The 15,434-nt window shown below is 38.1% G+C and overlaps 2 protein-coding genes across 2 annotated transcripts; both read right to left on the minus strand.

Moving 5' to 3' along the window:
* Window positions 1–3,893: 3,893 nt before the first annotated feature.
* Window positions 3,894–12,049, minus strand: LOC100245717 (large ribosomal subunit protein bL21m). The gene is made up of 5 exons (XM_059740061.1): window positions 10,310–12,049; window positions 10,134–10,214; window positions 8,297–8,398; window positions 4,406–4,480; window positions 3,894–4,317 (listed from the first exon to the last, which is right to left on the minus strand). The coding sequence occupies exons 1-5, from the start codon at window positions 10,757–10,759 to the stop codon at window positions 4,198–4,200; spliced, it is 828 nt and encodes a 275-aa protein (XP_059596044.1). The 5' UTR covers window positions 10,760–12,049; the 3' UTR covers window positions 3,894–4,197.
* A 499-nt stretch (window positions 12,050–12,548) lies between these two features.
* On the minus strand, window positions 12,549–14,426 carry LOC100261530 (uncharacterized). Its single transcript, XM_002263155.4, has 3 exons — window positions 13,681–14,426; window positions 13,297–13,522; window positions 12,549–13,200 (listed from the first exon to the last, which is right to left on the minus strand). Exons 1-3 carry the CDS (start codon window positions 13,957–13,959, stop codon window positions 12,776–12,778), a joined length of 930 nt encoding a protein of 309 aa, XP_002263191.2. The 5' UTR covers window positions 13,960–14,426; the 3' UTR covers window positions 12,549–12,775.
* Between the last annotated feature and the right edge of the window lie 1,008 nt (window positions 14,427–15,434).

Raw genomic sequence — 15,434 nt, forward strand, 5'->3', positions numbered from 1 at the left:
GTAGTTATGCATTAGGAATCCAACATAAATATAATAGAAAGAAAAAAAAAAGAATATATTTGAGTAGGAGAAGCATATTGGGCATTATTGACTTTACATGATACGGGAAAAGGCTGTCCAATAAATATTTAAATTATATATGCCACTAACAAGATGTTATGGTCCTTGGAATAGATCCTCAAATTTAGAAACTATGCGTACTTTCTTTCAAAAGGAAAGAAACCCTAAAACAAGATCACAATGATAATGATGATGATCAAACATTACTACAGGGGAATGGACTATAAAGATTGAAGATATGAAGATGAATCACAGATACTTCCCCTTTCTTGTTACAGTACTAGTTTGAATCATGGAAGCATGAAATGCAGCATTCTACAGAATGGGTTTTGGCATTGAAGTTGGTATCTAAGTTGAAAGGCATTTTGTAGATTATTTCCAAATTGAGGATGAGGGCCAGCTTATCTTTATTCTACTATATGGGTTGTCACTCATGGTTTTGTCTCATCCCTTTGGTGTAGAGCTTCTCATGGGGCTTGCAATTCTAAATCTTCCTACACCTTTATGTTAATTATTTGCTGCCGTCCAATATGACTTCTAACCCTCTTCCACTGGGAAAAGAAAATTCAGGGGAAGGTGCAATGAAGGCCACCAACTTAGACCATGGCATTTCATACCCATTATAGTAATGATAATGAGAACAAAATTATAAAAGTGAAAAGGGTTAACTATTCCATTCTACCCTAATACAACCCTATAAGTTCTCTCTAATACTTTACTTAAGAGAAGAATCAACATCTAGGAAAAAGAAAAAAGGAATATCAATAATGTGTAACAGTCTTAGTATGAATCTACATGTATTGAAAGAGAGATTAAAGAAGTAATTAAATATAGGGAGTTAATGGAGATTGATTGGGGAAGGTTGAGTCGTGGTTAAGTGGAGGGACTATTGTGACTATGAATTCCATTAGCATAAAAATATTTAAAACATAAGTGGAGCACTCAAGGGAGCATATAGAAAAGTTTTGGGGTATAGTTTAAGTAACAAGGGAAGAGGTGGCAGGAAAGTGAGGCCACTAACAAATCCCACAAACCACATGGAGGAATATAAGACTTTCAATGAGGAAAGGAAATTCATTAGGGGTGGCCCTAAGTCACCAAATTTGCTGTGGACAAGCTCCAGCTGTCTGTTGGACATCATTATCTCCACTCACCCTCCCCATATTTTCCAAATTTTATTTGGTATTTCCAACTGTTCTCTCTCTCTCTCTCTCTCTCTCTCTCTCATTTCACAAGCCACACAACACAGAGAAACACATAGATGATAAATGACAAACACTAAAACATGCATAACATTGATAGCAATAACATGCACCAACTTTGTAGTGGGTTCCAAGGTTTAACATGCCTGGCATGCATGGGGGTCATGGAAAATAAATAAACTAAATAAAGAAGAGGAGACAAAAGTGAAAAGATTCATCTTAATCCAAGTTCTGGGTCAACCCAATAGACACATGCGCTCTGCTGCTGTTTGCTTCCTGCATTCACACCACTCTTTCATGATCCAAAAGGGGGAGAGTGGATGGGACAGTCTCTCACTATTGTTAGTTGGAGATTGTGGAGATGGGGAGTGCTTTTTCATTGTCTCTATCCATACCATTCACTGTTCTAGATTTGCATAATCATGTTCAGAGTCAAAAATTATAACCAAATTTTCTGCTTGAGACTCTCATCAATCACAGTTCAAAGACAGAACACTTTGACTGCTTGAAAATTTCCATCTTACCAGCAACTGAGGTGCTGAAATGGATCAAAATAAGCAAACTTCTACAATGTCCAAGCTTTGGTGATTGAATAAATCTCAAACAATTCTATTCAAACTTGGCTTATGAAGGTTTGCAAAGCTCAAGTATTCCTCAACTGGTCTTACACCTTATCAAGGAAACAAACAGTGTTTAGAAAGATGTGATGCATAAAAGTTGTAGATTCACAGGACATGAACCAACTTTGAGTCCCATATCCATTCACTCTACACATGGGCTAGGTAGAATACCAAGAACCTTGTGCTGCACAAATAGGATAACTGGTTTGATCAAGGAATTTATGATACACAGCCATATGATTATAACAACCCCGTTTGATCAATGTTCTACCAAGTACTTGAATGCCATTTACGGACCAGTCAGTTCCATTTATGAGAAATCCACTAGACCATGCAACTTGAAGTTCATTGCTCATAAAGTTTGACCCTACCAGAAATTAAAAGCATTTCAAAGTTCCATATCACATCTTCTTGAGAGTACGGCCAAAGCACTTTATATACTCTTCAATAGCTTACGACCCCTCATGCTAAAGCTCTTTATAGATGATCTAAAAATTCCAAAAACTTCTATGGTAATCCAAAATAAAGTGTACATGAGAAACAATTCAAAGTATAATATAACCCCACAAAAAGCAGCCCTCCCTTCAGTGAGTGAAACATTCTAGAGATTGTGGCTAGAGTAATTCTCTCGAAAAGATTATGACCCTTCATGCTAAGACATTCTTAAACATTCCAAAAGCTTCTAGAGTAAGCTGGAATTAGGTGGAAGCAATCCTGAACATTCCAAATGCTTCCGGAGTAATCTAGAGAGTTAAGTGAAAGTCTCTAGAGTGGTATTTATATTATTCCATGTGTAATATAAACATTCCTCTATTCTCCCATATTCATATATAGATTTAGGAAGGCTCTAAAGAGTCTCTTGAAATGTGAGATTCTAGATCATTAAAACCCTGACATCAATCTTGATGGCATGAAGCCCCAACAAAGCATTTTAAGTGCAATAAAGTTTCAATTTTTTCAAACTCTCCCATGTGATTAAAGCTTCCTTGTTGCAAACTCAAGAGGCATTTCCTTCATTTTTCCCAACTTTCAATTTGCATGGAGAAACTTTCTTTGATCCTTTCTAGCTTTCAATTTCTCTAGCTTTGCTTGGCATATCTAGTATTGGACCGTGACAAGGCTGTAGAATGCCCTAAGTTGTCTAACTACCACACTAGTGCAAGCTAACTAAAATACAACGTTTTAAAAGGCGCAAAGTGCATCTAATGTGCACAAGTCTCCTATGGCTTAGGCGCAGCATAAGACGCACGCTTGAGAGAAATGAATGCTATTTATGATATATAACAATTTTATAAAATATCATCTAAAATTTAATCAAATCAATAAAAAAAAAATTAAAATTTCAAACATTTAAAAGAAATATTCAACAAAAAATATGAAATTATATAAATTTTAATATACAATTAAAAAATCAAGAATAAAAATGTTCTGAAAAGGAAAAATAAAATAAACCATGTGCACCTCTTCAACAAGATGCACACCTTGGCAAGCAAGGAGATATTGAATGAAAATGTTGAAGCCTTTTTATTTCTTTGTTTTTCATATATTCTCCACACACATCTTTGGCTGAACACCATTAGGCTTTATATACAGTGAACTAACCTGCAGCTGTGCTTTAACTGATCACCTAATTGTATAACTGCTGAACCATCTTTAACTAACAGTAGAGAAGCCATTTTGTAACTTTCTTTCAGCATCAGACACGACTTCTTGAATGGTCTTCAGGTGTAGTTTCTGGTAGACTATCAGCTATAACTAAAAGTGGCTTGTGCCTTGATCATATGGGCACTTTAAGCACACCTTTCAGAACTATGCTACCACAAACTCTGCGTTGTCTAATTGCCACATGAGTGCTTCTTAATTCTTAAAACCTAAGTGTGACATTAAGCTCACTAGCTTTATATCCAAGAAGATTCCATGCATAGTATACCATTTCCAAAGTATCTTGCATGTAGTTGCAACCATATACATAATCAGAATCAAAATTCGGTAAACGTTGGAACAACAAAAAGAAGCAAAGGGAGGTTATATTTCAAAATCTGGAAATCTTCTCACTAGGAACAAAAGAATGATGTTACTTAAAGGTGTCACAAGTTAAAACTAATAAATACAAATTCAAATGATCCAATATATCAATCCTACAACACTAGAATGGTTGGATGACATAATGCCAGATATGACATTCAAAATGTACATTAACCAAGTTAAAAATGAGATCATTCTCACTTATATAACACCTTAAAGTCATAACTTGAAAGGTATATAAGCATGAAAAGCCATTATTGATCATATGTAACCATGAGGAAAATCCCCCACTAAGCTGCAACTGCAACCTTTTGTGGCTTCTTAAGAGCAGCCTTTTCAGACTTCCCGACCTCTGGAATTTCTGGTTTCTCAATTCCTTGAATATCAGTTATTCTCAATCTGGTCAATTCCTAAAAAATGATAACAAGAAGTTAGAAACAATCAACCAAACAACTTATATGTAGCATAGTAAATTTGTCTAGATGATTTATAACATACCTGACGGTGTCCTTTGGTTCTACGGTAATTTTTTCTTCTTTTTTTCTTAAATATGATTACCTTTGCATCCAATGCCTGCAAAGAAAGGAGAACAGGAAAAAGATAAATCAACTTTAAAATGGGAAACACCACCATAAATTGATGCAATGGATTACAGAGCCTATAAAAGTGTCATTGAAAAGAGAAAATAGAAAAGATAACTAATGTATAGAGGATGACTTTTTTCTTCTTTATTGATAGGTCTAACATGTAGAGGAAAATAGCATCTACATCACAACTAAGTCCATCAGTCTCCATTCTTGTGATATATCCTACTGTGGAAATAAAAGGACCATGCTGACATGGAATAACTTCTTCACAAGGACAACAACACTTTTACATCTAATGGAGCTGCAATTAGAGGCCCCTTTGGGGTTACTTGTTAGAGAAAAGGCCCTCACGGAATACCATTTACAGGGCATACAAAGAGAAGCCATAAATGCTGTCCAACACTCAAATTCATTCTCACAAAGTAAGAACTTAAAAAAACAAAAAAAGAAATACTAGGTTTCTTATAAGGTAGCACCTAGGGAAATATAACCATGATTTAGCTTATATGAGTCTAACCAAACTTCTACATGTGAATGTATTAGAGTTTTTGAGGTTACATGTGAATCTCCTCCTCCTCTACAGGAAAGTAACCTATACCAATCTGGGAAGTAGATAATTTGGAAGGATTAACTTCAGTGTTGCGTTGCAGGGTGGAGAAGCTACCCACTACCTGCTAGGGCCTTCCTTTGGGAGCTCCTCATAAATCATTGAGGGAGTGGGATGCGGTTGCCAGTAGCGTATGTTTGGTATTTGAAATGTCTTCCTAGTTATATCGCAAATCACCAATTAGTAGATAAAATGATTTCCTTTACTTTTGAATCCCAAACAATTCAATTGAATCAATATTACCTCTAGAGTCCACTTCTTCCCCATACTACGAGTGAAAGAGAAAATGTAAAGATTGAGCTGAATACAAAAAGACTATTGTATGTATATATTTTGAATAGATACATACTTATCAAAATATACAATACAAAATAGCAGAGATTTCAAAGAAGTTTGGTAGTGTTGATGAGGCAATATCCGTCTAAAGGAGGGAAGACTTACTTTGATTAAAAATACATTATCAAGTCTTCCAACTATTTCATGTCTATTCCTCATTTTGTGAAGGCTAGATAAAATTTAAAGGGACTTCATATAGGGTAGTGGAGCACTTGAGAAAAGGTCTTACTTGGTAAATTGGTCTATTGGCTGCTTTTGGTAGTCCATCCACTTTTAACTAGGCCTTACTTGGCAAGAGGAGTTGGAGATTCATAATTGAGAGAGATTCCCTATAGAAATGGGTCATAATAGGAAAGTTTGGAGAAAATAAAGGGGGATGGTGTTCGATGGATGTGCAGGATGGCTATGGGGTGCGGGCCTAGAAGACAATTAGAAAGAGGTGGAAGGCTATTAGAAGGAAAGCTAATTTTATAGTTGGAAATGATAGAATTATTGGAAAGATAGATGATGCAAAGACATGTCCTCATTTTCTTCACTATAACAATTGTCAAAGATGATCAGGTAGCAAAGGTGTGGGGATAGGTTGGAGAAAGGGGTTCAATGGAGTCCTTGCTTTTCAATATGTTCAATGATTGAGAACTTGAGGGAGTGGATATGTTTTTATGAAAATTGCACATGATTTCAATTAGAAGCAATGAAGATAGGATGAGTTGGAAGGAAACTAAGTTAGGTAAGTTCTTTGTTATATCTCTCTATGCTTCTGTAGCCAAGCAAGAAAAAGAGTCTTTCCTTGCAAAGGTAAGGTTCTTTGAATGGGGCATGACATGGGGAGGGATTCTAATGCTAGATCAGCTTAAGTGGAGATGATGGATTTTGCCAAATAGATGTTACATATGCAAAGATAATGATGATTCAATTGATCATTTACTCCACCATTCCAAAGTAAGCATGTTGCAGCGTCTGGTTTATTCTCTATTTACATGGTATGATTGACAAACTGTGCAGTTAGAGGGAATCTGAGTGGGCATGACTCATTTGTGGGGAAGAATTAGAGGAAAGTTTGGAAGGTTGCTCCCTTGTGATTCTTTGGACATAGAAGGTCCTTCAACGACATCAAACATTTGAATCCAACAATTAAATCTCATATTATGTCTTTTGTTTTTTTTTTTTGGAATCAAAGTGTACATAGAGGACCACTCGATGTCCATAATAGGCTTTATAGATTGGTTGAGTTTCAAGTAAGGAGACAACATTTTTTCTTTTTCCCTTTCCTTTGATAGCCACTTGGCACAACTGTGGTGCATCTTCTTTTGGGCGTAATTAGTTTTATTTTCTTTTATTGCCTATATATATATATATATGAATCTTCTCCTCCTAATTTGCAAGTTGGAGTAAATATGTTCCAGCACAAACTCTGAACTTCCTCACTCCTGTTCCATTGGATTAGCATAATAATCCTATTTTCCAGATTAATGGATGCCATAGCTTCCCTTTTTTCTTTTTCCAAATAGATAAGCATGGTTATTGTTTCATTTTATTAAAAAAAAAAGTAAAAAATAAAAATTGTCCTTACTTCATACATGTTCTTATTAGCCTTTTTCCTGCCCAATTATAAAATGTTTGACTCACATCAACACCGTCTGTAGGTGTGTTCACTCATATTTTAGAAATGTCCAACCATCTCAATAAGCTTTTCTTCAATCTATAACTTTTTGGAGATATTTCTAGATTTCCCCAAAATGTGTTTGTTTTGGGCTTCACTATTCCGAATCTTTCCACTCGCCCATCCAACATTTTTATTTTAGGCTAAATGTTATAATGAGTTTATTGTCAACATTTTCCCCCACAAAGAAAGTCTGGTATCATTTTTATTATTTTTTTTATAGGTAAAATCAGGAGTGTATATATAAAAAGAAAGGGGCACCCAAAAGGCATCCCAAAGCATACAGGAGGTAGTATCATTTTTATTAATGATTTCCCTATTAAATACTTGGTGTAACATTGCCTAAAATAATATGCCCAGCTAGTACTATCTGGACGTCTTGGGCTCCAACCAGGGCTAGTTTCTTTGGTTGGGAGGCGGCTTGGAACAGACTACTCACCATTGATCGCTTAAAGAGATTTGGTTGGAACATCCCCAATAGGTGCTTCTTGTGTAAAAATGAGGAGGAATCTACTGATCACCTTCTCCTGTTTTGTGAGAAGGCCAAAATGTTATGGTATCTAACCTTCTCCCTTTTTGGGGTGCAATGGGTGATGCACTCCTCTGTGAAAAGGAATCTCCTGGGATGGTATGGATCTTTTGTGGGCAAGAAAAGGGAGAAAGCATGGAAAACTGCCCCCCTTTGCCTAATGTGGACTATTTGGAAAGAAAGGAATAGAAGGGTCTTCGATGATGTGGAAAGAAACGACCAAGATATCAAATCCATTTTTTTGTACACTTTTGTGAATTGGGCTAGGGTGTATATTGAGGATCATACTTTATCGTTGTTTGATTTTGTAAACTGGTTAGCCACCAAGTAAGGGTCAGAACCTTTTGTTTTTTGATCCTTTGTATCTTGGTATACTTCGTGTATACTCTCTTTAGCCTTTTTGGCTTTTAATGAATTTCCTTTATCTATCAAAAAAAAAAATTGCCTAAAATAATATAATGTTCATAAAAGGGAAGAAATTAAATTTGCCCTGTTTTCTAATTCCTTTTTACCCCTGAAATCAATTCAAATTTAAGAACATAAAAAGAATCAACTTTTTATAGTTTAAATCATAAGACGGATATTGAGTTTTTACCAATTAGAACCTCTAAGACCCTGTTAAGAAACTGGTTGTGGTTAGCAAGAAAAAAAAAAGTGAAGAACTTACATGTTCCTCAACAACTGCATGAACAGCCACATCTGGTAATGTCGGCCTACCAACAATGGTCTGACTAGTTGAGCCAATCAGGAGAACCCTGTTCAAGATCAACTGCAATTGACACCAGTCATGTTAGCATCAAATGAAGCTTAAATTAATTAATTAAACATAAAATAAATAGGCTATCATCAAATTGTAAACAATCATGGCAGCAAAAACTCAAAGTAAACTTATAACCACATCAATGGCATCTTAGCTGCCAAATTGCTTTTGTTGTATCTACTTAGGTAAGCCAGTGGAAGACATTAATTAAAAATCTATTAAACTGGAAGCCATAATGAGCAAGAATATAAGAATGACAAAAGTGGTTACAAACAAGGAGATGTGCAGCATAAGGCAAGTCCGAAGACACACATATAGCTTGCCCCTTTCCCTTGAGCACACAACACTAGGTGAGCAGTATCACACCATCCTAACAAGCAGGAAAGTAGTAAGAATTTTTTGCCATACTACTGCCCACATACAAATTGCTACTCTTGGAAGAAGCCAAGAAATGAAGGAACCCCATACTTGATGATTATGGTTGTCATTTCAATTGTGAATCTACCATTTGTAGGTCCTTTACAAATTACCATGTTGTCCTGGTACTTAATTAAAATATATTGTCCTGTGGTCATTTTTTCCATGTGCATTTCTTTTTTATTAATTTTTAGGAGTTGTCTTCCTTTGTTTTACTCTCTTTTCAAACTAGCAGGCTGTTGCCTTGTACAAGTTTTGCATACATTGGATGTAAATGGGGGCATGCCTCTTTTGGCAGCATTTTAATGAAATTAATAGCCCATTAAAAAAAAATGGTTTAGCACCTAGAAACACATCCAGAGCCTTTGAGAAAAAGGAAAAATAAGAATATGCAGGAGCAAGTAGAAAGAAAGAAATTACACTTCTGCAGAGTACTAATAAATCTTAAAGGAAAAAAAAACAAGAAGTATATTAAAACTTAACCACTCAATAATACAAATCAAGTTGAACTCTCTAAACAAATTTATGCATCTAAATGGGAAATGCAAGCTTCCAAGAGCATTCTTGGAGACGGTAATTCTACCTCCTTTGAGAAATATAGCTTTTCTTCAAGCAGCATGCTTCTCAAAATTGCAAACTGACCCAGAAAGATTCTTCAGAAACTATACGACCACGAAAGTACAAGGTGTTGAAGCATTAATACCAGTACTTTTTTTTTTTGATAGGTAAAAGCAATTGTATTAAAAAAATAAAAAGTATACACGATGTATACAAAGCAACCAATAAGCAAAAAGGCGCAAATACACAAAAACTAGTATATAATACAGAGGCCACAGAACAAAATGACTAAGCCTTGATATTGGTCCTCAAAATGGTAGTCAATATGAATAAATTATAATGTTCAACATGGCACATGATAATATAAGCCTTCAAATATATTTCCATAATGTTACATCCCCAATTGGAACAATTAGTCTCAGGGCTGATACTATGAACAGAGAATATTGATATTATAAGTTCTAAAAGGAGCACTAAAACGTGACAATTATTCAAGTCAAATACAAATGCTTAGATGCACATCCACCTTTCTTCTGCGGAGCTAAGACAAGGATGCTGTAATCAATCACGGAATGTCACATTTTGCATTTAGCAAACAACCTCAGTTTGATACTACAACCATGAATTAAATCTTATTTTAAAAGTGCATCAATAGGGAATACAGGTGAAATTAGAAGGGAGATCTTAGTAGATTTTTCAACAGAAATTATGCATTCTCTACAGAATTAGCGGCTATAATTCTTTGTAAGCAAATTCATGCACAACATACCCTGTCATTGACCTCGCAGAATTTCAACCTCTCCGTATAAATGCAATCTCCGTTGCTCACCTTGAACTGGTGCGAACCAATCTACACATACAAATTCACATTTATCACAACCGATCACAGCATCACAGTGCCAATTCGCAATTTTCGAAATAATCAATCCAAAATCGAAATCGAACCTGCACAACAGCGAAGACCGGCTCGTAGGGTTTAAAAACCCGATCAGAAGGCTGGAGAGGCCCCACCACTTTATACCCAATAGCGGCCGACTCGCGTTCTTTATCCTCCGCCGAATACACACGATTCGACGCCGAAACCTTTTCACTATCACTGCTCTCGCCCATTTCTTCATCATCGTCCTCCTCCTCGTCTTCGTCTTCGTCTTCGTCTTCGTCGTCTCCGGAGTGGGAGGAGAAGTGGCGAGGATGTGGGGGCCAAGTGGGTTGTGGGATGCGGAGAATGTGAGAAGGTTTTGAGGGGAGGGGAAGGGTGTGGAGGTGCTGGTGGTTTACGGTTTTGAGGGATGACGATGGTGGTGGTGGTTGGAGGAATGGGGTTGAGGAGAAGACGGCTGAGTCATGGCGAGTTAGGGTTAGGGTCAGGGTTCGAAGGCATCGTCTGTTGGCCATAGTTTTGCCACTTACTCCAGCGAGAGAGGTCAGTAGTGCTCTAGGGTTTAGTGACACGGTGGTCAGCGCTCTGGGGTTTTACGTTTCCCCATTTTTTTTTTCTCACTTTTTTTTTTTTTTCTCATTCTCAAAACTTAAAAGGCATTTATTTTTTCTCAATAATAAATTCTGAAAATTTTCAATTTCAGGAAAATAAAAACATTCATTATATTCATTTTTTGAGACAAAACGGAGAGTATCAAACGGTGTCGTTTGCAAAGCAGAGAAAAAGAAAACGGAGAAAATTACACGATGTCGTACGAAGAGCTAGTTCCCTTTTAATTTTATTTTTCCCACGTTTTTATAGGGACCCCTCCCCTTGATGACACGTGACACGCATTTTTATCCGGATCAGCTCCATCCGGATCTTCCCAAGAGGACACGTGGCGCGTCTCCCCTATTCGGACTCCCTCAAGGAGAGGCACACGACACTCGCAAACATCACATCCGGACGACCGTCATATCACATCCGAACGACCGACATATCCTATTCGGATATGTTTGTCCGGATCGTTGACTAAAGTAAGCAAGTCTTACTACGTCATTCCGACAGCCTGTCACGGCCCACGTTTCGCCGCCTGCAGAGCGAAAGGACAGGAATGATGGCAAGTCACTTCCCACGATCTCTGACAGCCACGACACCTCTCACGATCTCTGTCAGCCGCCCGTAGGGTGATGATGGTCTTGCCACCGCCTAGAGACATCATGACAAGCCAAAAAGTTTTCCTACCATTAAAGAGGGAGACAGAGCTTCTGATACTATATATAAGGACCTTCACACAAGGAGGAAGGTAAGCTTGTTTTTCCTAGTAAAAGGCCAATTGATTAATCTCTCTATCCATGGTTGACAAAACCATCGGAGGGTGTGTCCGGACACCTTTTGCAGGGATGACTGAACCAGAACTCAATCTTGATTGAGAGCGTGCGTCCATTTGGCAATTACGTGAATCATAGGGACGTGAGGCCTCAACAATTTTGATTTAGAATTCCCATTTATTTTCTTTTCCTACATTTTCTCAGCAACCAAATGGAACCTATATGGCTGTATCTTTTCAATCCATTCCCATTAAAACATTCCCCCATTGTTCTTTGAAAGTATGCTCCTTTCCCCCTTTTTGTTGCAGAAATTGAAGCTTTGGCAAAAAGCATTTCCCCACCATTTGATTCATACAGCCACTTTGCTTTCTGGTTTCCTGCCTGTATACCCAAGCACCCCAGCATTGTGTTTTCCTTTCTGAATTTTATCCCCATCATTCTCTACTTTCTCAGGTCTTTACCTCTTTCTAAAGAAGCAAGCTACTCTAAGTTGTGCACACAATCTCAAAGCTTTGCTTAGAAGATTTGAAATTTCCTAGAAAAGCTAATCCGTCCACAAAAAAACTAAGCCCATTTGTAGATTTGGGTAGCTTGCCACGTTTTGATTCCATTGTTAACCTTATGCCAATCACATGATCAATATCGATCAGTTGGATTATGTTTTTAGAACATTTCTTTTCCCGGAAAATCCTGTAACATGCATTTGAAAATTTCACATGTTTTTATTAGGAAGACAACAATTTTAACACATGACTAACAATGCCAGTCAAGGTTAAGATAAGGTGCTGCTGACAACTATTCTTATCGTATTCTAATATTTAATGACTTATACAAATAGTTAACATTTTGCCTCAGGAGCCAACAGGACATAAGGCTTTGGGCTAAAGAACAATGGGAATTCGGTTTATGTTCTATAATCAGAGTCATGAAGAAGTTTGATCCAAGTCACAGTCTTGAGATTCATTCCTTCTTATAAGAGTATTACACGGCAATCATGTCTATAACTGTATAAAATTTTGAAACTAGACTTCAGTCCCTCTATTTTCTCTAAGCATTCGCATGCAATTTAGCAAGAAGGAAGATACATATTTCCCCATTATTGAAGATCCCTCTATGTACACTCTACCAAGTTCACACTCAAGGATTACAGGCAGGACAGAATCACACGACCTCGACAGCAGTACAATGCATATTAGGCAACTTCTCCATCAAATCTACAGTCAACATAGAAGCCTTTGGCTTTGGCAACCGGCCGGAGTCCCCGGACAGCAAGCTGGATGTTGATGTACTCCTTACGCATGTGCTAAGCCATTTGGCTTGCATGTACCTGTGTTTCCTCCATGGACCCATGTGCATTTTCTTCTCTTTCATGCACTTTTTGGCAGCCATACACAAGATCTTAACTAGGGTGTGTAATCTTTCTACCTTTCCCACGAATACTTCAGGGAGTCTGCGGATTAGTCGGTTGTATTCTTCACTGGCTCTTGCCATCTCGAATTCAGCTCGAAAATTCAGCTCAATTATCACCCTCACCTCTCCTTTCTTGGCGCTTGAGTTGTGGACCACATCCAAGAAGGTGTGTTCACCTGCAGAAATAATCGATTTTGAAGCTTTAATTCTTAGCCTTGACACCAAACATAATCTTATTTTTTATGGAGATTAATCACATCTTCCATGCATACCTGATGGGATATTTGGTGAGCTCCTCCATTTTGACTTGCAGATAGCACAGTTGTAGCCAGCATTTCGAAGACGGTCGGAGACTTCTCTCAACAGACAACTCCGGCAACCACCAACAACTGGTCTCAGGCAGACGCAGACGTTGTCATCCATTTGTATTTCCTTCAATGCCTCCTTGGTGGCATTCCGAATCCCTGATTCTAGAGAGCTAGTTCTGCATAAGGTTGTCTGCAAAATTCATGCACATAAATTCATTCATTATTTAGGGTGACCGGAATGTTCGACCATGTAAAGGGCACTGTTTGGTTAAATAGAAAATCCTCAGAAAAGAAAGAGACAAAATATTAAAGTCATCACAATTAATATTTAGAGAGTAAAAAATTTACATGTAAAATCTGGTGCTGGGACTCCCAAAAATTCTTGTTCTCTTCCACACTACTAGAGTTCTTCTCCTTATCAGCATCATCTTCGTCATCATCCAATGCTCCATTTTCACTGCACCCACCAGTACTGCTAAAGCTCTCCGGCCACCCTTCGCCGTCCTCAAGAAACCCGAACGCCATGTCAGACAAACTCGCAGCTTGTCCGGCGGTAAACCCAAGCTCAAGATTAGCAGACAAAAAGTTCCGGTGAATGGCCGGAATTCTCGCCGTCGCTCTGGCCATGGGCTCCTTTCTGTGAAGGTGTGATTAAGCTCACGTGTTCTCAAAAGGTGTGGATTGGGTTTAGATCTTGAAGACAAGGATTTTATAGTGAAAAGATTTTGACCACGGGGTGGGGCCATGCCTGCCAACGTGGACGAACGAGCCGCCGCGGATGGTCGGGCCCAGATTTCTCTTCCGACGTGGCTGATAGTAGTTGGGTGAAGTGCATCAAGACATTTGTAAGGCTGTGGTGGGTCAGGAGTGGTGGACCAGACAGCAAGGATCCACGTCAGATGGCTTCAATAATTTCATCTACTAAAATTATCTGGATATACTCGAATATTCTGAAATTTTATTTTATTCTTTTTACGTATTCGCGCTTTCCTTCCCTATACTTTCCATTATTACCAAAAGCCCCAATTCAAATCCCCACATCACAAGTCATTTGATTTCGCACTCCCCTTGTCCGCGTGCGGGGGCGGATTTCCAAACTCTCCCAAGCTCCTGGGGAGGCAAATGCAAATTTTTCATAACCGAATCCAAAATACAGAAGAGAAGCATCCGGCGCATATCCATTGGTGGGGGCGGGGCGGGTCCACCGGAAGAGTGATGATACAATGAAATGTCTCGACTCTCGACAACGATGACGACGTGGCAGAATCCGGGACGTCGGAGGGACCCACAGGTGTTGCCCACCTACCGCAATGATTTTGTACCTTATAAAGAAAAATAAATAAATAAATGAAAACAAAAGAATGAGATTAACATGAAAATAGGGAAGTCAAGTGAAACGCGGCGTCCTGAGACGGTTTTTGTTTATGAAGGGGAAGAATCCAAAACTCACATGAGGGGTTGGGGGGATGTGGGGGTAGTTTGGTAATTTGGGGGAAGTCACTTCAATTATTATTGGGATAAGGCCATCAGGCCATGGGAGTCAGAGTGAAGTGATGAGAAAAGCGACAAGAGACTGGGTAGGTGTCTACGCTGATTATGCTCCATTTGCCACATCTCTCTATGTCCATACAAAATGTCCATTGCAAAATTGAACATGTTGTGACCACTGACTAGTCTGAAAGGGACGAATAGGACCAGACCATGTGTGATTGATATATTGGTATGTCGCCATGATGTACTCATTAAAATGTTGCCATCACTGACCATATGATATAATTTGGATTTGATAAGATTGTAAGTAGAGAAAACAAACCCAAGTTCTAATCTACTCTATGGTAATGCCCACATAAGTACAAATTAACACAGCTGTGACCTAAGATTCCCTTAATTTTGAGTTTGTAATTTAATAGAGGGGCTCAGCCTATGAACTGTAATTGTGGGTTGGTTCAAAAGATAGAAAGTGGTGGAGGCCTAACTCACATGAACACATGAGGAGTGGTGCTTCAAAATTTGGGTTACGACTTTTGGACTTTCCTCTCCTAGCTTTCTACCTAGAAAACCTCCCCTTATTAGGCTCATATCATTATATTTGAATCACAGAG

Source organism: Vitis vinifera, chromosome 10 (genome assembly GCF_030704535.1).
Source record: "Vitis vinifera cultivar Pinot Noir 40024 chromosome 10, ASM3070453v1".
Lineage (NCBI taxonomy): Eukaryota > Viridiplantae > Streptophyta > Magnoliopsida > Vitales > Vitaceae > Vitis > Vitis vinifera.